The sequence below is a fragment of the Danio aesculapii genome, chromosome 1 (assembly GCF_903798145.1).
Source record: "Danio aesculapii chromosome 1, fDanAes4.1, whole genome shotgun sequence".
Lineage (NCBI taxonomy): Eukaryota > Metazoa > Chordata > Actinopteri > Cypriniformes > Danionidae > Danio > Danio aesculapii.
The window spans coordinates 1,715,525-1,738,658 of NC_079435.1; the positions used below are offsets into that span (position 1 = coordinate 1,715,525).

The 23,134-nt window shown below is 36.4% G+C and overlaps 2 protein-coding genes across 2 annotated transcripts in view; both read right to left on the reverse strand.

The window, feature by feature from the left end:
* LOC130222071 (NLR family CARD domain-containing protein 3-like) overlaps nt 1–8,479 on the reverse strand; it is a 43,712-nt gene extending 35,233 nt beyond the window's left edge. Inside the window, 6 exon segments of the mRNA XM_056454697.1 lie at nt 489–662; nt 740–1,033; nt 1,035–2,894; nt 3,077–3,193; nt 5,449–5,615; nt 8,397–8,479. Of these exon segments, the coding sequence (XP_056310672.1) occupies nt 489–662; nt 740–1,033; nt 1,035–2,894; nt 3,077–3,193; nt 5,449–5,585 (2,582 nt within the window). The 5' untranslated portion in view covers nt 5,586–5,615; nt 8,397–8,479.
* A 3,992-nt stretch (nt 8,480–12,471) lies between these two features.
* LOC130222495 (NACHT, LRR and PYD domains-containing protein 12-like) lies at nt 12,472–21,432 on the reverse strand. Its single transcript, XM_056455071.1, has 7 exons — nt 19,524–21,432; nt 19,234–19,407; nt 18,853–19,026; nt 15,953–16,126; nt 15,019–15,192; nt 14,560–14,606; nt 12,472–14,035 (listed from the first exon to the last, which is right to left on the reverse strand). Exons 1-7 carry the CDS (start codon nt 21,368–21,370, stop codon nt 13,503–13,505), a joined length of 3,123 nt encoding a protein of 1,040 aa, XP_056311046.1. The 5' UTR covers nt 21,371–21,432; the 3' UTR covers nt 12,472–13,502.
* Nucleotides 21,433–23,134: the final 1,702 nt, after the last annotated feature.

The following is a 23,134-nucleotide window of genomic DNA, read 5'->3' on the forward strand; positions in this document are numbered from 1 at the left end:
AAAGGCAACTTTAAATATCACAGGAGTGTGTGTGTGTGTGTGTGTGTGTGTAAATGTAAATAGATGACTCACATTTCAGAAATCCTTGTTTAATCCTCAAATGTCCTCCATCATCCAAACTAAAAACACAAAATAAGCAAAAAAAAAAAAAAAACCTAATATTATCTGATGCGAGCAGCAGTGGATTTAGACATGGGCAATATATGAGCAATAATCCTGAGCCCCATGGGCAGGTTTGCTTAGGGTGCCATATTCAAGCAATACAAGTTATATAAATATGGAGTTTAGTCATTTTTTCATGAAACTAGCATAGTTATAAATGAATTCTTCTATTTATTTATTTTGCGATATTCTGCTTTCATTTTTAATTCAGATAAAGCCTGATAAAAAGTAATGAGACAATAAATATATTTCACAATAAATGTTTTATGAAAACATCTATTTTGTGGCCTCAATCATTTAAGGACATTCAAATCTACCCCACATACTTGAGTTTCTGCAGTGTATAGTGTGGATCCTCCAGTTTGTGTTGGAGCAGCTGGACTCCGGATTGTCCTGGGTGATTGTAGCTCAGATCCAGCTCTCTCAGGTGTGAGGGGTTTGAACTCAGAGCTGAAGACACAAAACCACAGCCTTCCTCTGTCACCATACAGCCAGACAACCTGCAGAGACACACAAAAAAAGTCACATCATCTTCAGACACACATGCAGTAGACAAATAATAAATATTACTACACACCTCAGTATCTCCAGCTGACAGTTTGGACTCTTCAGTCCATCAGAGAGCAGCTTCACTCCTGAATCCTGCAGGTCATTGCTACTCAGGTCCAGCTCTCTCAGGACACAGTTTGAGGATTGAAGAACTGACGACACAATTTCACAATCCTGAGCAGAGAGATTACAGCCAGCAAGACTGAAAGAGAGGAAAACATCTGACAATTCAGTTTTACTTAAAACAAACTCAGGATCTATTAATACAACAGAAATTCCATTCAGAAAAGTTTCTTCACTGTAACACATCATTAAACACTCACAGAGCTCTTGTGCAGTTGCTGACGGCTGGTATCAGTCTTCTTCTGCCCTCATCTGATGTGTTGTATTTCTGGAGCTCCAGCTCATCCAGCACCTCCTCTGACATCTGAAGCATGTAGGCGATTGTTGAGCAGTGAGCAGGAGAGAGTTTCTTCTCTGACTGTTTGTCTGATTTCACAAACTCCTGAATCTCTCTGGACAGAGTCTGATCTTTCACTTCCAGCAGACAGAGGAACAGATTGATGGATCTTTCAGTGGAGAGTCCATGTCCATCTCTGATCTTCTCTTTAATGTACTGTGTGCTTCTCCTGATGCTCTCTGAGCTCTTCTCTGTGTGTGTCAGTAGATCCTGTAAGAGTCTCTGATTGGACTCCAGTGAGACGCCCAGCAGGAACCGCAGGAACAGATCCAGATGACCATTCTCACTCTCAATGGCTTTATCAATGATTCTTTTATGGAGATTTTCTAATGAATCAAAAGATGCTTCTGTAGTGCTGCTTACATGAAAGTAAAACACATGGAAAGCAGCCAGAAACTCCTGAATGCTCAGATGGGTGAAGCTGTAGACTTTCCTCTGATGAATCACAGATTCCTCCTTAAAGATCTCAGTGCAAATCCCAGAATACACTGAGGCGTCAGAGATGTCTACGCCGCTCTCAATCAGGTCCTCCTCATAGAACATCACATTGCCCTTCATCAGCTGTCTGAAAGCCACTTCAGCAAGTTTGACAATCACTTCTCTGTTGGACTGCAGGAGTTTCTCTGGATCTCTCTCTTCATACTTCTGATTCCTCATGTTGATCTGAATCAGCAGGAAGTGGATGTACATTTCAGTCAGAGTTTGAGGGATTTCTGCACTCAGATCTTCTTCCAGGAGCTTCTGAAGCACAGTGGATGAGATCCAGCAGAAGACGGGTATGTGGCACATGATGTGGAGGCTTCTTGCTCTTCTGATGTGTGAGATGATTCTGCTGGCTTGATGCTGCTCACTGATTCTCTTCCTGAAATATTCCTCCTTCTGAGGCTCAGTGAATCCCTGAATTTCTGTCAGACGCTTGATGTATTTGGAGGGGATCTGATTGGCTGCTGCTGGTCTGGAGGTGATCCAGATGAGAGCAGAGGGAAGCAGCTCTCCTTTCATCAGCTTTGACATCAACACAGCCACTGATGAAGTCTCAGTCACATCACAAACTTTCTGAGCGTCTGAAAACATCAGTGTGATTCTGCTTTCATCCAGACCATCAAAGATGAACACAACTTTACACTCCTCATAAATCTTGGGCTCCAGATCTTCAAGTTCAGGATGAAAGTCCAGCAGAAGTCTGTGAAGACTGTACTGATGATCTCTGATCAAGTTCAGCTCTCGAAATGGAAGCACAAACATGAAATCTACATCCTGATTGGCTTTTCCCTCGGCCCAGTCCAGAATGAACTTCTGCACAGAGACGGTTTTTCCGATTCCAGCGATGCCTTTAGTAAGAACAGTCTTGATTTGCTCTTTCTCCTCTTTAAAGATGTCATTGCAGTAGATTGGAGTGTGTTGTGAGTGTTTTGTTCTGGCTGTTTTCTCCATCTGTAAAACCTCATGTTCTTCATTCACTCCTTCACTCTCTCCCTCTATGATGTACAGCTGGGTGTAGATCTGGTTCAGAAGGGTTTGGTTCTCTTGAAGTGCGATTCCCTCAAATAATCTCTCATATTTGTTCTTCATGCTGGTTTTGTGCTGGTCTTTAGCTCTCTGCAGGTTTGCATTCTTCAATATTTGTGTTTGCAGGATTGTTTCTGTGTTCTCCTGCCTAAAGTTAGTCTGATAGTGGGATTTAGTGGACAGGGCAGAGTTGATAAACTCATGTTTCTTCTCACTGGGAAAAAAAAGAAGTAAAAAAGACAATGTTGTCAGTTTTTGTAATGATTATAAATATCAGAAATTTATAACAACTGTAATTTTGGATTACATTTAGTGTCAACTTGTTGACTAAGTTAAATGATTTTTAATGATCTGAGATACACTATAGTTAATTAGGTAGTTAATGTATATACTAACTGAGGGTCAGTGGTCATTGGTCCATCACTGAAATTTTGAGGTACATCCATAGATCTGCTGCTCTTCACAGAAACACCACTGGGCTCTGGAGACTCTAATCGCGGTGTCTTTCTTCTTCTGATATTGAAGTTTAATTGAAAAGAAAACAACAACAACAAAAAAATAGATATAGGGCTTACATTACATATTTACATCTTTCCATTTACAGATGCTTTTCATCCAAAACGTTTACTTGTATGGAGTGCAATTTGCAACTCATCCCATGTTGACAGAAATACTGCTCAATATAGACCCTTTTCACATTTTCAGGTTCCTCTGCAGCAAAAAAGCATCATAGTTTGGTAAACTTAGAGCTCAGTGAATGGGAGAGTACAACAAATAAATAATAAAAAATATTTTCATTTCATTTCTAAAATAACTAATGAAAAACTCCACGGTAGTGTTATCAAGACTTAAAAAAAGGGCAAAAAATTAAGTGAGAAAAGAAGCAGACGCAGCATTAAGGCTGATTTAAACTTTTGCATTGAGTGCATGCGGACAGTTCAGCACAGCCTTCGGACAGTCACATACCCTTCACCATGGCTAATGCTAACAAGAGCTGTGATTGGATGGCTTGCTAGGGGTGATGAATGTGGATGGGGCTGAGAATTATGGGAGAGCAGCCAGCCCATAGGCACGAGTGTTTAACAAGTGACGAGTTTGGGGAGGAGCTCCAAATGAATAGTTTTGTTTTGTGTTGCATTTACTTTACGATTAAAGTTGTTGAATGTCCACTGGTTCATGCCTCTGTTTGAGCTACTTGTACAGTAATTACCATTACAGGTATTTCCGATGTAAACAAAACACACGCGAAAAAACTTGACACAGAGGAACATAGAAGACCCACTCCCTGCTAGAGTTTCGAAAGGGTTATAGTAAAAGAAACAAACAGAATGCAGAAGTATAAATGCACGACTACATAAAGGCATGCACCATGATATCAGCGATCACTTGTAATGTAATGTATTTATATAGTGCATTTATTGTGTATGGCCATACACCCAAAGGGGGAACCCATACAGACCGCAGGTTGAGCGCCCCGGGTTGGCTTCACTAACACCACTTCCTACAGCAACCATGTGGTCTCCCATCCAGATACTGACCAGGCTCAGCTCTGCTTAGCTTCAGTTAGTAACCGCTCTTGGGCTTGTGGCTTGATGCAAATGTATAATAGGCTATATGCACAAGGTGTTTTAATTTTCAGTAAATCAGCTCAAGCGCTTTCGGTGAACTGTCATGCTATAACAAAATCGTTGCGTTTAGGGTCTGATTGATATGAAATAAATTAGGACTCAGATCAGACAAGCAGTATGACATTAAATTAAACAGTATTTTCAGAGTTTCAGCACTCGCCTGCTGCTCCTGATGGTGCTTGCATTTATTATGTGAAATATAGCTTTATAAATCCACATACATTTTTTAAAATCCAAATATTAAAAACTTAAAGGATTTAATAGGCTGATAACTGTTAAATACGTTATCACCTTCTTGTCAAAATAGATAAATAGGAAACTGTGAATATAGGAGAAATTATATATGTATATACATACAGTGCTCAACATAGGAAGCTTTACAATGATATATTTGTCACTATACATTAGATTAGACAGTACTGAAGCCAAATCTGGAGGTAATCTAACATTAGTATGAAGATAACATAGGTCTAAAATTAGTACAGCCAAGTTTATATGTTAGAGAAAAATTAATTCATTCATTTTATTTTCGGCTTATACCCTTTATTAATGAGTCGCTGCCACAGCGGAATGAACCGTTGACTTATTCAGTATATGTTTTACACGATACCCTTCCAGCCGCGACCCAACACTGGGAAACACCCATACACTCTTGCATTCACACACATACACTACGGTCAGTTTAGTTAATCAATTCCCCTAAAGCGCATGTGTTTTGACGGTGGGGGAAACCGGAGCACCCGGAAGAAACCCACACCAACACAGGAAGAACATGCAAACTTCACACAGAAACACCAACTGGCCTAGCCGTGACTCGAACCAGCAACCTTCTTGCTGTGAGGCGATCATGCTACCCACTGTAAAAATGAGGTGTACTCAATAATGTTAAGCACCATATGTATGTATATGTATGTATGTGATATATATATATATATATATATATATATATATATATATATATATATATATATATATATACATACAGAGAGAGATAGAGATTACATCAAGTGCTTAAAACTGAAAGAGAAAGTTCAGAAAAATTGCTTTGTGCTTCTCTTTCATCGTTCACTCACTCAATGCAAACATCTGAACTGCATTGTAAATCACTCTGAATAAACACAATTGTCAGTGTTGTCTTACCCGAGGTCAGAGATCAGTGTATCATCGCTGTTAGGACAATACACCACAGGCTGATCCCTCTTCATAGACACAGAGCTTAATCCAGATGCAGAACTCATTTCAGAAGCAGAGTCATCTTCACTCCTCTTATGACTCATGGTGTTCACCTCCTCTCACTTACTGAAATACTGAAAGAGTAATGAGATGGTGATTTAAGACTTTTTTAAACAGCCCTAAAGGTGCAATGATAGAGTATAGGTACATTAAAGTACAGTCATAATTCAATTCAATTCAATTCCTCTTTATTTAGCGCTTATACAATGTAGATTGTGTCAAAGCAGCTTCACATAAAAGGTCACAGTAAATAGGAACAGTGTAGTTCAGTTTGTAGTGTTTAAGTTCAGTTCAGTTTCGCTCAGTTCAGTGTGGTTAAATAATCACTACTGAGAGTCCAAATACTGAAGAGCAAATCCAACGATGCGCAGCTCTACAGATCCTGAACCATGCAAGCCAGTGGCGACAGCGGAGAGGGAAAAAAAACTTCACTAATGGCGGAAGTGAAGAAAAAAAACCTTGAGAGAAACCAGGCTCAGTTGGGCACGACCATTTTAACTTCTCCGCTCGTCAAACGTCTGAGGGCCTCGGGAAGAGTATCCCCAGGTGGAAATGGAGAATAAAGAAAATAATTAGCGTAGCTGATGTTCACAGTGTATATCAACAAGATGCATAACCTGTGTGGAAGTCCCCTAAGTGGTGCACTAAGTGTATGCTTTACTGAACAGATAGGTCTTTAATCTAGTTTTGAATTGGGAGAGTGTGTCCGAGCCTCGGACGTTATCAGGAAGGCTATTCCAGAGTTTAGGAGCTATAAATGAGAAGGCTCGACCTCCTTTACTCGACTTTGCTATTCTAGGTACTACCAGAAGCCCTGAGTTTTGAGATCTTAAAGAGCGAGTTGGATTGTAGCGAGACAGAAGATTGGTTAGATAAGCAGGAGCTAGATTATTTAAAGCTTTATATGTAAGAAGCAATATTTTTAATATAATCTGGATGAAACTGCAATTTAATAATTACAACCCCATAATAACAGACATACAGTTTCAGTAGTTGTATTTAGACCACATTTAAGCTGAAATTGTTATTTTGTGATGCTTATATTCCTATATTTTTCTTTTCTGCAGCTGTCAAAATGACACCTCATTGTCTTGATTTAAGAAATTATAGGCCTACAAGGCTCATGTACATGTATGAACAGTAATATTTGATACTCTTAATATGTCTGGTAATGTTTCTTGCGTTTTCTACCTTTAATTTCCACTTAAATATTTTTTAACTAAATAAAATACTGAGACAATGATCCACATTAGAATAATTAGGGTCTATGCATAAACAACTTCAGAAGTGTGCAGTGTCTAAAATCCTAGAAACGGAAATCTGCATATCAACGGCATACAAAAATAATAATTTACATCAATTTTGTTAGTAGTTGTAACCTGGGGCGGACTGGCCATCTGGCAGTTCTGGAAAATGCCAGAAGGACCGGACCATTTTTTAAATGTGGGCCGGCATGCTATTTATTTATTATTTTTTTAAATATGTATTTTTATTACATGCAGGCAGTTGCAGGCAAAAGTTATCTCTTACAAGATTATGATGATTATTATCAATATTATGATGATGATGATAATAGTAATAATAAATGGCCGGCTGGTTTCAAGATGGGCCGACCCAATCAGAGGTTACGCGAACATAATCAAAATCTGGCAAGAATGTCAAACAAACAGCGCAACACAAACACATGTGCTATAGGTGAATAGGGTATCCACTGCGTAAAACGTGCTGGATAAGTTGGCGGTTCATTCCGCTGTGGCGATCCCAGATTAATAAAGGGACTAAACCGAAAAGAAAATGAATGAATAAAATGACTGCATGTATAAATTTGTTATAAATGGGTTGTTTTTGTTCCAGTCACATACATTAAATGTTTAAATATCTACTACATATATGGTACTGCTTATAATATTTTACCATTTGTACACCAATATAAGTGTCCGTGGATGGGGCTGTGTCGCTGTGGTAATGTGGGCTGGTGTGGCTACGGTGCCAGGGCTGCTTTTTAATCCCAGTCCGCCCCTGGTTGTAACAAGTTTGGTCATTAGATGACGCTCACAATGACGTCAGTAAAACCTTTCTTATTTTAAATTTTTCAGCTTTTAAATATTGGACAGATACACCGGGTTTAACAACAAATTTCATAAAAAGCTCAAAACTTTTTTTTTCTGGTTTGTACTAACTAAATTTATTCTTTACATTACGCATTTATTCGTCTTAAATTCCATATAATGAAAAAAAAAAACTTTTTAACATTACGTAGTTACAGCTATCTGAAATCACAACAACAACAAAATATTTAAACGCTGTAGCCGGTAAAACACTAAATGTATATATTTATGTATATATTATATGTATGTATATATTATGTATTTATTATATGTATATATTATATGGCGTCTCTTTCTCTCCTTTCACTTTCAGTTCAAACTTGCCATTTAAACGTAAACATTAAAATGTCCTTGATAGCATCAGTAATACATTTGAACAGAGGTGCAAGTTCATTTAAACTGCCTCTAATTAAATCATAAATACAACAACAATAAAATCATACAAAAGTGCATCATGTGCACCTGAAGTTAGTACAGCTACTGTCAGAGAAAGATCCTCAAATGCAAAAGCGTTGGTCTTGATTACATACACCGCTTTACATAAAAACAATATTCCTATAATGCAACTTATGTTTCAATGATGCATAAAACGAAGATCTGGGGACATCAAATTCCTTTATGATCATGACAATCGTCAAGGTTTCCTCCATTTTAATTAGTCTGCACATAATATCACGACTCGTGTTTTGACCACACGAATTTAGTACAAGAATTTATTACAAGGATTACAAGAATATCAGAACTTACCAACAATGTGAGATAGGTTAAACACACAGGGCGTTGAGGGGGTTTTGATGTCTTGAAATGGCGTCTATTCGATAACATTCGCTTTCTACCTGGTGAAGGTGTGTCGTCTTTTCCTGTAACTCCACCAGCAGGAAAAGCATGCCTAGTGGCGCAGAGCGTCATTCGGGTTAAAAATAAGTTTGTTTTGCCTGTACTCCAACAACATCCATTCAGCACATCAGTAGAGAAAAATCAAAGATGAAGATTGAAAACACACCGAGAGATGACGCATTCGGAGAAAGACACAGATTTAAATATATGAGAAATACATGCATTTCCATAAATTCAAATATACAGCGCTCAGAATAAATGAGCACACCCCTTTTTTCAAAAGAATATTTTAAATGTATTTCTCAGTGAATATAGTGAACACGTTTTGGTGCACATAAACAAAAGAGTTTTATTAATCAGTTATATCTAATAAATTAAGAGTTTGGTCACCGAACATGTTTAGAAAGATAATGCATTTAAATGAGTTATTGCAAAAAATATCTATAAATAAATAGATAAATAAATTTGATATTTTTTATGTTTGTCTTTCCCCGCTTAATACATTTTTATGTAATATTTATATAGTGTTTGGACTGTGGTTTTAATATTTTTAGTTTTTATATTATTTCTAGTTTTGGCTTTAATACTGACTAATCTAATGTATTTGCACAAATATATTACTGTAAAAACATTTTTAAATATTTAATTTTGGCCCCTTTTTTTAAACATTTTTTATTTATTTTATTTATGTATTTATTTTGCTTCAGGTGCAATGCATATGTGTCAAATTTCAGGTCATGTATAATATTTTACAGGCTTAAATGACATGAAACATTAAATATACTTACATATACAGTTGAATTATTAGCCCCCCTGTTTATTTTTTTCCCTAATTTCTGTTTAACAGAGAGACAATTTTTTCAACACATCTCTAATCATAATAGTTTTAATAACTCATCTCTATTAACTGATTTATTTTCTCTTTGTCATGATGACAGTAAATAATATTAGACTAGATATTCTTCAAGACACTTCTATACAGCTTAAAGTGACATTTAAAGACTTAGCTAGGTTAATTAGGTTAACTAGGCAGGTTAGGGTAATTAGGCAAGTTATTGTAATGGTTTGTTCTGTAGACTATCAGCAGAAAAAGGGGCTAATAATATTGACCTTAAAATGGTTCAAAAATAAATAAAAACTGCTTTTATTCTAGCCAAAATAAAACAAATAAGACTTTCTCCAGAAGAAAAAATATTATCAGACATACTGTGAACATTTCCTGAATCTGTTAAACATCATTTAGTAAATATTAAAAAAAGAAAAACAAACATTCAAAGGGGGCGAATAACTCTGACTTCAACTGTATGAACACATATTTGTACATGCAACGCGAAGATAAACGTTTTAGTTTATAGAAAATATATTTTACAATTATATTACAATATATTTAACAATGTTTCACACACAGTTGAAGTCAGAATTATTAGCCCTTTGAATTTTCATTTACTTTAAATATTTCCCAAATGATGTTGAACAGATTCAGGATTTTTCACATTATTTCCTCTAATGTTTTTTCTTCTGGAGAAAGTCTTATTTGTTTTATTTAGGCTAGAATAAAAGCAGTTTTTAATTGTTTTAAAGCCATTTTAACCTCAATATTATTAGTCCCCTTCAGCAATATTAGTTTTGGATTGTCTCCAGAACAAACCACTGTTATACAATGACTTGCCTAATCACCTTAACTTTACCCTAATTACCCTAGTGAAGCCTTTAAATGTCACTTTAAGCTGAATACTAGTGTCTTGAAGAATATCTGGTCTAATATTATTTACTGTCATCATGACAAAGAGAAAATAAATCAGTTATTAGAAATTAATTATAAAAACTATTTATATACTGTTTAGAAACGTGCTGAAGAAATCTCCTCTACACTAAACAAAAATTGGGGAAAAATAAACAGGGGGCTAATAATTCTGATTTACACTGTATATGTCAATATATTACACTTCTTTATAGGGAGAGAAGAAATCACTCTAGCTCTGCTTATCCCCGTGTTTCATCAAAAACCCCTACTTGAATCTCTCAGGCCTTCATCTAAACTATAAAGCAAGGTTATTATAGTTTATCACTTCTTTAAATGAGTTTATATTATTTTAATACTATTGTTAAATTTGCTCTTATTTTCAGTTTAGTTTTAGTTTGTTTCATAAATGTGTTTGCTTTAGTTTAGTTTTTACATTGTGCACACATTTATATTTAATTTATATATTTGATTTAGTTTCTAGTTTATCAGTGAACAGAACACATCCAGTGCTCAGTTTAATGTTTGCAAAGTTTACATTAACCCTTGTGCAACCCTAGTAATAAAACAATATAAAATGAACCCAAAACCACAAGTGCAATTTCAATTCAATTAACTTCTTTATATAAGAGATAAGTTTATATGTGCAGTTAAACATGCCGAGTTCACATTTTAGTAGATGAAAAAAAGATACTTGACAGAGAGTAAATGAGATTTACCATGTGCAAAGCTTTATTTAATTAAAACTAAGCAGTTACATTAATATCACCTTATCTTATCCTCAAATATTATTTTCACTTGTGCAACACAAAGTGAAGTTAGGGTCACCGAGCACATATTTACTTGGCATGTAGCTGCGATGTAAGGTATAGTTCACAGAATGTGCAAAAGAGACCATCAAAGTAGAGTGATAGCAATATATTAAACACATATAGTGCAAATAAGTAAATACATTTCCGCTTGAAATGCATAGTCACAACCCCTCTTTGGTTTCAAATATAAATTGTGTATAGTAATGTTACAATTATGCACCATTTAAAGACACAGTTCTCCCAAAAAGGAAAATTCTGTCATGTTTTTCTATCATTTCACTTGTTCTGAAACTGTTTCTGTTGAACACAAAAGAAGATATTTTGAAAAATGCTGGAAAATAAAACAGCCATTGACTTCCATTGTATTTTTTGTTTCTACTATGGAAGTGTCAGATAGGGTTAAATAAATAGATAGATAAATAAATTTGATATTTTTTATGTTTGTCTTTCCCCGCTTAATACATTTTTATGTAATATTTATATAGTGTTTGGACTGTGGTTTTAATATTTTTAGTTTTTATATTATTTCTAGTTTTGGCTTTAATACTGACTAGTCTAATGTATTTGCACAAATATATTACTGTAAAAACATTTTTAAATATTTAATTTTGGCCCCTTTTTTTTTACATTTTTTATTTATTTTATTTATTTATTTATTTTGCTTCAGGTGCAATGCATATGTGTCAAATTTCAGGTCATGTATAATATTTTACAGGCTTAAATGACATGAAATATTAAATATACTTACATATGCAGTTAAATTATTAGCCCTCCCTGTTTATTTTTTTCCCTAATTTCTGTTTAACAGAGAGCAGATTTCTTCAACACATTTCTAATCATAATAGTTTTAATAACTCATCTCTATTAACTGATTTATTTTCTCTTTGTCATGATGACAGTAAATAATATTAGACTAGATATTCTTCAAGACACTTCTATACAGCTTAAAGTGACATTTAAAGGCTTAACTAGGTTAATTAGGTTAACTAGGCAGGTTAGGGAAATTAGGCAAGTTATTGTACAAAGATGGTTTGTTCTGTAGACTATCAGCAGAAAAAAATAGCTTAAAGGGGCTAAAAATATTGACCTTAAAATGGTTCAGAAAAAATTAAAAACTGCTTTTATTCTAGCCGAAATAAAACAAATCAGACTTTCTCCAGAAGAAAAAATATTATCAGACATACTGTGAACATTTCCTGAATCTGTTAAACATCATTTAGGAAATATTTAAAAAAGAAAAACAAACATTCAAAGGGGACGAATAACTCTGACTTCAACTGTATGAACACATATTTGTACATGCAACGCGAAGATAAACGTTTTAGTTTATAGAAAATATATTTTACAATTATATTACAATATATTTAACAATGTTTCACACACAGTTGAAGGGTTCGCAACTGAAAATATGTTTTCAGGAAAGTATGAAAACTTGGACATTAAAATAAACTGTCTTTTATTGAAATCTGTGTAAACAGATGCAGTCTTTCTCTTTTACAACCCTGCAGCACTGATATAGCTGATGTTATGTTTAATAGTGGGGTACACCTGCGTTAACTCAGCTGCTGTAACCTAGAGGAGAAGAGAACATACTAATGAACCTAATTGTAAAGGTATACAATAACAGATTTTGGCTAAAACATTTGTCAATATTTCCAGTAAAACCTATCCAAACATGGAAACAGCACAAACATAAACTAGCTACAAACATTAGCTTGTAAAGTTTTCAAATAGCCTATTTCTAATGTAAAAATATGGAAAGTTGCAATTTACTAGTTTATTTTCTTTACATAGGCATTGTGTTTATTAATGTATTAAATGTAATGCTTTAACCTTAACAAACAAATCATGTTATTACATTGGAATGTGATCCACTTACAAAGTATTTACAGACTTTTTACAAATTAATTTGTGACCCAGTGTGTGAAAACCAGGCCAACTCTAATTCTGAGATAAATTTTGATTGTAGCCATTGATTTCACTGTGATTTCAGTTGTTGACATGGTTTTACTCAGTTAATATTAAATACATATATTTTTCACCGACTGTTCTTTATGTAGAAAACAGTAAATTACAAAAAAAAAAAAAAGACTCCAGCTAGATTTTCACAGACTGGGTCACTATCATTACCATGTCTGGTTCGGGAGAGACTTGGGGTACGAAGAGCTGTCTGACTGTGCTTTGATTTTTGCGAGCTCTGTCATTGAGGGAATGCTGCTCTCCGAAGGCATGTTGTCGCACGACAGACCCGCATGAGCCACAGAGAAAGCTCTCTGACAAATCTTGCAGTTGGCTTGATTACAATTTCAAACACTCTGCAGCCAGGTATCTGTTTCCTCCCACTCTCTGTGGTACTTTTGTGTTTAACCAAAGGGAAAAAAGTTCAAATGAGGGAAAGTAAATGACGAGTTATTTAATTATTTGTAAACTATCTCTTCAAATGTATATTAGCATGTAGTTTAATTAAATCTGACACAGAGTCAGTGAAGAATCAAAAAGGCTGAATCCAGCATGGACTGCATCAGTGAATGTGGTGTTGAATGTGTGTAAGTGTGTAAGTGTGTGTGTGTCAGAGACGCTGTAGAAGGACAGAGAGCCGGACGACTCGTCCACATACACTCCTACTCTATTACAGCGAGGTGAAGACGCTGGTAAAATTGTGCTCTTGAACTTGTGCCATAAAGTGAACTGCTTCTTGGTGCACTCCAGCCTCCAGGAATTTTCATTGTACCCAAAAACACATTCATTGCTTCTTCCTTTCCTGCTGATTCCCTTGTATGTAACAGCTATATCAGCCTCCCTCCCGCTCCATTCAGCCTCCCAGTAACAGCGTCCGGTCAGACTCTCTCCACACAGAACCTGAGGATAATCCTTAAACCTGTCTGGATGATCAGGATACGCCTGTTCCTTACTCACATGCGTCACCGTCCTGTTCTCCTCAGACAGAATCAGATGAGCGTTTGCTGTGTTTGAATCCAGTGTGAGAAAACTGGCATCTGAACATGTAAGATGAGAGAAGAAAATGTTAAACCATCGCACACACTATTCTGTCATTGTTTAAGATACTAGATCAAAGCTGTTCAATTAGTTGTTAGAGGCTAGTTCCCATATCTGGTTCTGAAAAGACAAAATGACAAAAACAGACAAAACAGCAACATAAGAGTCCAAATTTTACTACCATGAGAATCCAAAGTTGGCTACTTTTGTACACTAAAACATGCTCATGCATGAACATCAGTGCATATTCGGAGTGGACATGCCTTCACTGCTAGAGATCCCTGTCACGCTACTTGTAGGGGCCAGAAAAAAATACCTCAAGCCAATTGAATAGTTCTGTACTGGATAAGAGATTTTAGTGATTAAGTGATTTCAAATAATGCTAAACTACATTACTAGAACAAATAAACATGTCAAGTAAATAAGCTTTATAACTAACTCTCTCTCTCAGTTCCGTTATAGATGGAAAAGCTTTGTGCCATGATCAAAATACACAATCCGCATTTAAATCAAGTACACCTACATTTTTGCAGTCCTGCTCTTATCCTTATATCTCCACCATGCTTCACACTGTGAAGAAAAACACGTTGTAAAGAAAGACAAAAATATAATACTGTTCCCAAATATTCACATTCAGTTAAACACACAGGTTGATCACTCCTGGACACTGGAGTGATTTTTGACAACGACTGATTAAACAGAATTTCAGGAAGAATTTAGTCGTGGTTAATCACAACTCAGGTTTTGCTATCTTGATACAGTGCAACCATTTGTAGTGGCTGCAGTTTTAAAGCATCATTTGGTATCAGATCAAATAAGGTAGACTCACTATTTAGTTCCTATATAAGCTGAATAAAACATAAAATACAGATTTTTCTGTACCAGTTTTAAGTTCTGCTTGCTACAGTATAATTGGACACACTCACACTCATTGGGTTAAGTAGCAGACCATGCAAATAGATGATAAACATACTGTACATACTTGAGTTTCTGCAGTGTGTAGTGTGGATCCTCCAGTGTGTGTTGGAGCAGCTGGACTCCTGATTGTCCTGGGTGATTGTAGCTCAGATCCAGCTCTCTCAGGTGTGAGGGGTTTAAACTCAGAGCTGAAGACACAAAACCACAGCCTTCCTCTGTCACCATACAGCCAGATAACCTGCAGACACCGAGAACAGTAAACGTGGTTGTTTTAAAGTAGTCTTTTTTTTCTCTGAGATCCACTTAGGTCTATTACTTTGACCTCTTATATGTCAAAAGTTCAAGGAAATTTTGATTTCTTAATTCATGGACCCTTTCTGGTAAAATGTACTTAGAATCTGTTCTCTGCATTTAACCCATATAAGTTAAGACCGGCTCACACTGTGTGATTTTGACCATGACCTGGTGGTATGAAAAAAAGGTTAAATCGTAAAAGATTCCTGTGATCATAGGCTAAAATCTGTGGCCTTTTATTGTTAGTTTGATATGTTCACCGAGAGCTACTTAATGGCAGTTGTGATAAAATGTTCCCTACAATTAAGTTCAAGTAGGGTCAGGGGATTTCAGACAATTTCCTGTGATGTGGCTTCTCTTATGACAATGTCAAACCAAGAATCAATGGAAGTGCTGATTTCGGTTGACCCCATCAGCGGGGAAACTACAAAACATGTCATGACAACTTAGATCTTACAGTCCGAGATGCAAGTCATGTTTGTACAGTCTGACAAGCTAGAATCATGAGGGATTATTAGAAAATGAACACTGTAAGCCCAGTTTACCAGTAAAGAATGAACAACTGCAGTAGTGGAGCAATTGGGAGTTAGGTGTCTTACTCATGGGTTGTAAGTATTCATTTCAATTTGGTTTTAGTTTTAGTTTGCAAACTGAACCTTTCAATTATGTATCAATATATGAATGAGTCAATGCTGAAATAATACCTCAGTATCTCCAGGTGACAGTTTGGACTCTTCAGTCCATCAGAGAGCAGCTTCACTCCTGAATCCTGCAGGTCATTGTTACTCAGGTCCAGCTCTCTCAGGACACAGTTTGAGGATTGAAGAACTGACGACACTATTTCACAATCCTGAGCAGAGAGATTACACAAGGCCAATCTACACAGAATGGAGAAGTAACAGAAATATATTTAATACAAATTCCAAGACTAAGAGTCAGATTGCAAACATTTGTAGTATTTTTTATGTTGTAACATTGACACTGTCAGACATGACAGGTAAAGATCTACTATGGGCTAGGTTAATATAGAATAACCCCATTCCATACTTTTTACAAGGATCGTCCACTGTCATCATTTACAACCTACAGGTCCATACTTTGGTAGCAAGCTAGTAGGTGGAATAAGACTGCACTGCAGAATGCATATCATCAAAGATTAAACACTGATATTAGAATTGATATAGCCATATATGATGATATAGTGGGCCAGGAGGCCTTGCTTTAATGAGCCACCTGAATTTTCCAAAGATTGCAGACTAGCCTCTGAGCTAGACTAGCTAGCCCAGGTGTGTCTGATTGTGGTTGAAACTAAACTTTGCAGGACACCGGCCCTCCAGGATAGAGTGTGGACACCCCTGGTCTACATCAACAAAATCTTTATTTTAATCCGTTAACCTGACTGACCATTGCCACCATGTCATGCAGGTCCTACAGGACCTGAGAGAACACCATCTCCATCTGAAGATGAAGAAGTCTAAGATCCATCAGTGCTTATCCAGGTCATGTGACACAGTATGTCATCAACATGGCCTGTGTTAAAATGGACGAAGGAAGGATGAAAGTAATCAAATATTGGCCACAACCCTCTACTGTGAAAAAGCTCTATCTTTCCCAAGAGTCTTTTATTGATTTATCAAGAACTTCAGTCTAATCTCTGCCATCTCACTTCTTTCCCACAAGGTAAACCCACACCCCTCTTCTAGACTCCATTGCCCACAAAGCCTTTTTTCTTGACCTTAAGACTTTTAGCACAGCCCCTTTTTATTACATCATCCTCACAGCTCTCTTTCACTATTGAGGTTGATGCTTCCACCACCTGGGTATTGGGATTCGACCATCTCCTCATTTATCGTCATGACTTCAAGAATGAGAAATCTGGGCCTCTCTCCAGAATGTACTATTGTAAGGATGGCTATATCGTTGGCTATTGTTACTTAAAGGAAGTAGCTTCCAGTTATATTCTTTGACTAAGCTAAATCAAACTTTCTTTAAGTATGAGCAAGCTTATTATTACTTAAAGGAAATTAGCTTATCTGCTAAGAATCAGAACTGGCGAGGATGTGTCCGTGAGCAGATGAAACTGGCCAGCATACTGACTCTAAGCAACTTTGGGTAAATTATGAACCATTAATAGAAAATAAGTATTTATTAGGTTAACCAATCTAAATTAGACAATCACGACCTATAAGGTAATCAGATTGAATTAGATGAATCTAAATCTAAAATTATTATAAATTGGAGTCAGATTAAAATTCGGAGTTGGAAACAAACTAAAATAAATTTTAACTAATAAAAATGTTTCTTTTCACATGTGCTAAAAGGCTTACACGCATTTAACCTTCACCCATGCTGTTAGTTCCGTCATAGGACTAATAGATGGACCCCTACACTATCAAAATTATCCCACTGATCCTGAACCCATAGTCCCCTCAACCACTATTAGTCCCATTAAAAGGAGTATGGACTAGGATATATGTGCCACAACCCTTACAAGCCTGCTCTGCTGGGATGACCAGAAGGAAGGACCTACATACTATCTTCATGTCACCAACACCTTCTGGGCACAGTTTATAAAAATTTGGGCTCTGGACACCTAGGGAGCTGACAGACCCTCTCACTAATCCAATTAAATTACTGGTAGCTCGGTATGACTAATGACCTTACCAGGTACATCCCTATTTGCTCACTCTGTGCCATATTCAAGACACCAAGACATTTGCTGGTAAGTAAGCTTGAGGAGGCATTCAGTAATTCAACAGAAAAGAGGCAATACACATAGTGCTAAAGAAGTTCTAATTAAACAAAGGAACTGTTAGTGCTCAGAGTAATGAGGGGGAGTGTTATGTTTTTTTAGTAGAGAGAAGAATGTTTCTACTTGTGTGAGTGTAACCCATCCTACAACGTCCTTTGTCATTTAAGGGAAATTCTGGATTCCTGATGCTGGGCCTCCTGATTAGAATACCTAATAGATTTAGAAGGTTATGGCCCTGAGGAGAGAACATTTATTCTCTGTAATGATAGGCCCAGCACTCCTGAAAGAATTCCATCATACGCAATCCAATTGTCACCCCTAGAGGTTGTGATTGTCCTTGGCATCGCAAAAAGGTGTCATGAGTCACAAATGGAAGAGAGGGTAAAATCAGACATTCACCAGCTACCATGCCCCCACAGCAATCCCAACACTCACTTTCACCTGACTTTTGATTAACGTTACTTGTGCACTCCCTAATAAACTTCACTAAAAAAGACACTCACCTCCAGTGTAATAGTGTCTGGTCTACCTTTTACACACCTTGCTCACTCCTGTGTTATTCCTCATTCCCCTTCTCTGTTTTCCATGTTGTCACTGATATCCTCAGGGATAACCTAGTATCTACAGTGTTCAATGTACCTGGTCTCCATACAGATCTCAAGATAAGCATCTCTAGGTTAGATCTATATCATCTAGATCTGCACATCATATCCATTGTTGTCAGTAAACTATTTAATGAATATAATAGATAAAGTTATATATTATATTTTAATATATTTACATCTACATCTACAAAACATATCAGCATTATCACCAACTGACTGTACGTTATGCTTTATATGTTCTTAATACCTCAGTATCTCCAGTTGACCGTTTGGACTCTTCAGTCCATCAGAGAGCAGCTTCACTCCTGAATCCTGCAGGTCATTGTTACTCAGGTCCAGCTCTCTCAGGACACAGTTTGAGGATTGAAGAACTGACGACACAATTTCACAATCCTGAGCAATGAGATTACAGAGCACTAATCTGAGCAGAACAAAATGGGGAAAGAATCATAAGAAATCACAATGTAGTAGTCATTGGGAAATAATATAAGCTTCTTTTGAAAAGTAACAATCCAAATAATGTTTTGTTCTCTAATTATAGTATTTCATCTATAGTAAATGCCAGGTTTGGTAACAAACTGGATGGCAATTAATTCGGACATTTTTTTAAATACCATAAATCATTTACCTCAGTATCTCCAGGTGACAGTTTGGACTCTTCAGTCCATCAGAGAGCAGCTTCACTCCTGAATCCTGCAGGTCATTGTTACTCAGGTCCAGCTCTCTCAGGACACAGTTTGAGAATTGAAGAACTGACGACACAATTTCACAATCCTGAGCAGAGAGATTACAGCCAGCAAGCCTAGGGGACAAAATATACAGTAAAATGTTTCTTATTAACAGAAATAATAAAATCCAATGCCATTTTTGGAATATGAAAAGTAACAAAATCTACAGTGTCACTGTGCCGTAACTCACAAAGCTCTTGTGCAGTTGCTGACGGCTGGTATCAGTCTTCTTCTGCCCTCATCTGATGTGTTGTATTTCTGGAGCTCCAGCTCATCCAGCACCTCCTCTGACATCTGAAGCATGTAGGCGATTGTTGAGCAGTGAGCAGGAGACATATCAGTTTTTGATATTTTACTCATTTTTAAAAATTCCTGAATCTCTCTGGACAGAGTCTGATCTTTCATTTCCAACAGACAGAGGAACAGATTGATGGATCTTTCAGTGGAGAGACTGTATGGAGCACTTCTTATGTTTTTAATTTTGTCTATAACATAAGTAATTGTTTTCCTGATGCTCTCTGAGCTCTTCTCTGTGTGTGTCAGTAGATCCTGTAAGAGTCTCTGATTGGACTCCAGTGAGACGCCCAGCAGGAACCGCAGGAACAGATCCAGATGACCACTCTTACTCTCACATGCTTTTTCTATCATTTCTTTATGGAGATTATGTATAACATCAAAAAAAACCATTGTGTCAACATTTTTCATTACATAATGGTAAAACACATAGAAAGCAGCGAGAAACTCCTGAACACTCAGATGGATGAAGCTGTAGACTTTCCTCTGATGAATCACAGATTCCTCCTTAAAGATCTCAGTGCAAATCCCAGAATACACTGAGGCTTCAGAGACATCTACGCCGCTCTCAATCAGGTCCTCCTCATAGAACATCACATTGCCCTTCATCAGCTGTTTGAAAGCCACTTCAGCAAGTTTGACAATCACTTCTCTGTTGGACTGCAGGAGTTTCTCTGGATCTCTCTCTTCATACTTCTGATTCCTCATGTTGATCTGAATCAGCAGGAAGTGGATGTACATTTCAGTCAGAGTTTGAGGGATTTCTGCACTCAGATCTTCTTCCAGGAGCTTCTGAAGCACAGTGGATGAGATCCAGCAGAAGACGGGTATGTGGCACATGATGTGGAGGCTTCTTGCTCTTCTGATGTGTGAGATGATTCTGCTGGCTTGATGCTGCTCACTGATTCTCTTCCTGAAATATTCCTCCTTCTGAGGCTCAGTGAATCCCTGAATTTCTGTCAGACGCTTGATGTATTTGGAGGGGATCTGATTGGCTGCTGCTGGTCTGGAGGTGATCCAGATGAGAGCAGAGGGAAGCAGCTCTCCTTTCATCAGCTTTGACATCAACACAGCCACTGATGAAGTCTCAGTCACATCACAAACTTTCTGAGCGTCTGAAAACATCAGTGTGATTCTGCTTTCATCCAGACCATCAAAGATGAACACAACTTTACACTCCTCATAAATCTTGGGCTCCAGATCTTCAAGTTCAGGATGAAAGTCCAGCAGAAGTCTGTGAAGACTGTACTGATGATCTCTGATCAAGTTCAGCTCTCGAAATGGAAGCACAAACATGAAATCTACATCCTGATTGGCTTTTCCCTCGGCCCAGTCCAGAATGAACTTCTGCACAGAGACGGTTTTTCCGATTCCAGCGATGCCTTTAGTAAGAACAGTCTTGATTTGCTCTTTCTCCTCTTTAAAGATGTCATTGCAGTAGATTGGAGTGTGTTGTGAGTGTTTTGTTCTGGCTGTTTTCTCCATCTGTAAAACCTCATGTTCTTCATTCACTCCTTCACTCTCTCCTTCTATGATGTACAGCTGGGTGTAGACCCCACTCAGGAGGGTTTCTGTCTCTTTTACTTTAATTCCTTCAAATAATCTCTTAAATTTGTTCTTCATGTGGGTTTTGTGTTGGTCTTTAATTCTTTGTAGTTCATCATTCTCTGGTTTGTCCAGTATTTCACTCAGCACCAAGTCAAATGTCATTGGTTCATCACTGAAGTTTGAAGGTGGGGTCATCGATCTGCTGCTCTTTACAGACACACCTCTGGGTTCAGGAGACTCTGATCTCTGTCTTTTTCTGCTGCTGATGATTACATAAGAGCAATTAAAAAACATTTTACACACACTTACTATTAAGCTTTAATGCACTATACATATCCGTTTATTCATTAATTAGCAAATAACATTTTAAATCATGTAATAAATCCTGTAATACTAAGTGTAAATAGTGAATTAGTTTACAGATTGCAGAAATTATACAGAGATTTGTAATACTTATTTTTGAAATAGACAAGAGGTACATTAATAGAATATAGGTGTCTTTTTTACTCTTAAGTTCAGACAAACTCCTCTGACAAAATCCTGAAATAACCAGTGTCTTACCCGAGGTCACAGGTCAGTGTATCATCACCAAAGTGAGGAGGAGTTTTCTCAATGGAGCCATCACTCTCTACAGATTTACAGCTTGATCCAGGAGATGCAGAATTCATTTCTGAGTCAATATCTTCTCTCTTCTTTTGACTCATTTTAGTGTTCACCTGCTGTCATTTACATAAAGTATTGAGCATAAGAGATTAATTTTAGATATTATATGCAGCAACACAAGAGTTATTTTGGCACAATGATACATCTTAATGTGAATTACATTACAGCTTAATAATTACCAACCCTATAATAACAATTAAAAATAAATTACTACAAAAATTATAGTAAAATAAATTACAAAGCAAAAGTATCTCTGATTAAAGTTGCTTTTAAAACATATTAGTGCCAAAATTGTTGTTTGCATGTTTTTTTTTTTTTTTTTATTGCTGACTGCCTGGCCACAATCAATATATATATATTCTGTGTTTTTCATATTTCTTTAAGCCATTGTAAAAGAAGTGTCATAATTCATAACTTTTGGTCTTGGCAAACATTATTGGCCTATCTATAATTTGACCAAAAAACAAACAAACAATAAACATCATTAGTTGATTTCTTTATTATTATTAATAATAAAAAAGTGATTAAAACAAAAATGACAAGGACAAAATATCATGGTATTTTGATGGTCCATTTGAGTGCTGATACTGCTCTTTCAACAGACATTTAACTGACTATAAGAAACTTTGCAAGTACATGTCAACTTACACTAACACTAACCTAACAGCCTACTTATAATCTAATGAGAATTAGTTGCAATGTAATTTAAATTCACTGACACTAAAAAGGCAACATGAGATGCAAATCTAGGCAGTAAATATCTGTGGGCCAATGCTTTTTTTTTAAATTACAAGTAATTATTCTTTATAAGTTTACAGCCCTCGTGGTCATTTAAATGCATTTCAACAATGATTTTTGCACAGTGTCAAATTTAGGCCCACTACTAGAATTAACCCACATGGAAAGAACCTATAAACATATATGTTTTAATATAGATTAGATTAGATTCAACTTTATTGTCAGTACACATGTACAAGTACAAGGCAACGAAATGCAGTTTCGGTCTAACCAGCAGTGCAATAGCAGCAAGTGCAGGATACAGGTATAAGTTATAAAGTGCAGTTATAGAAAAACTATAGTGATATTTACAGATGGATGTACTATCAACATTATATACAGGTTGTATTAGCTATGAACAGAAATTTACAATAAATGAATATATGTACAGGATACTATTAATAGGTTTATATTATATAGTATAATAATAATATAGGTATAATAATAATAAAGGTTTTAATATAGGTCTTTGATATATGTGACATATATAAAATTGGCCATTTTCCTATATTATATGCA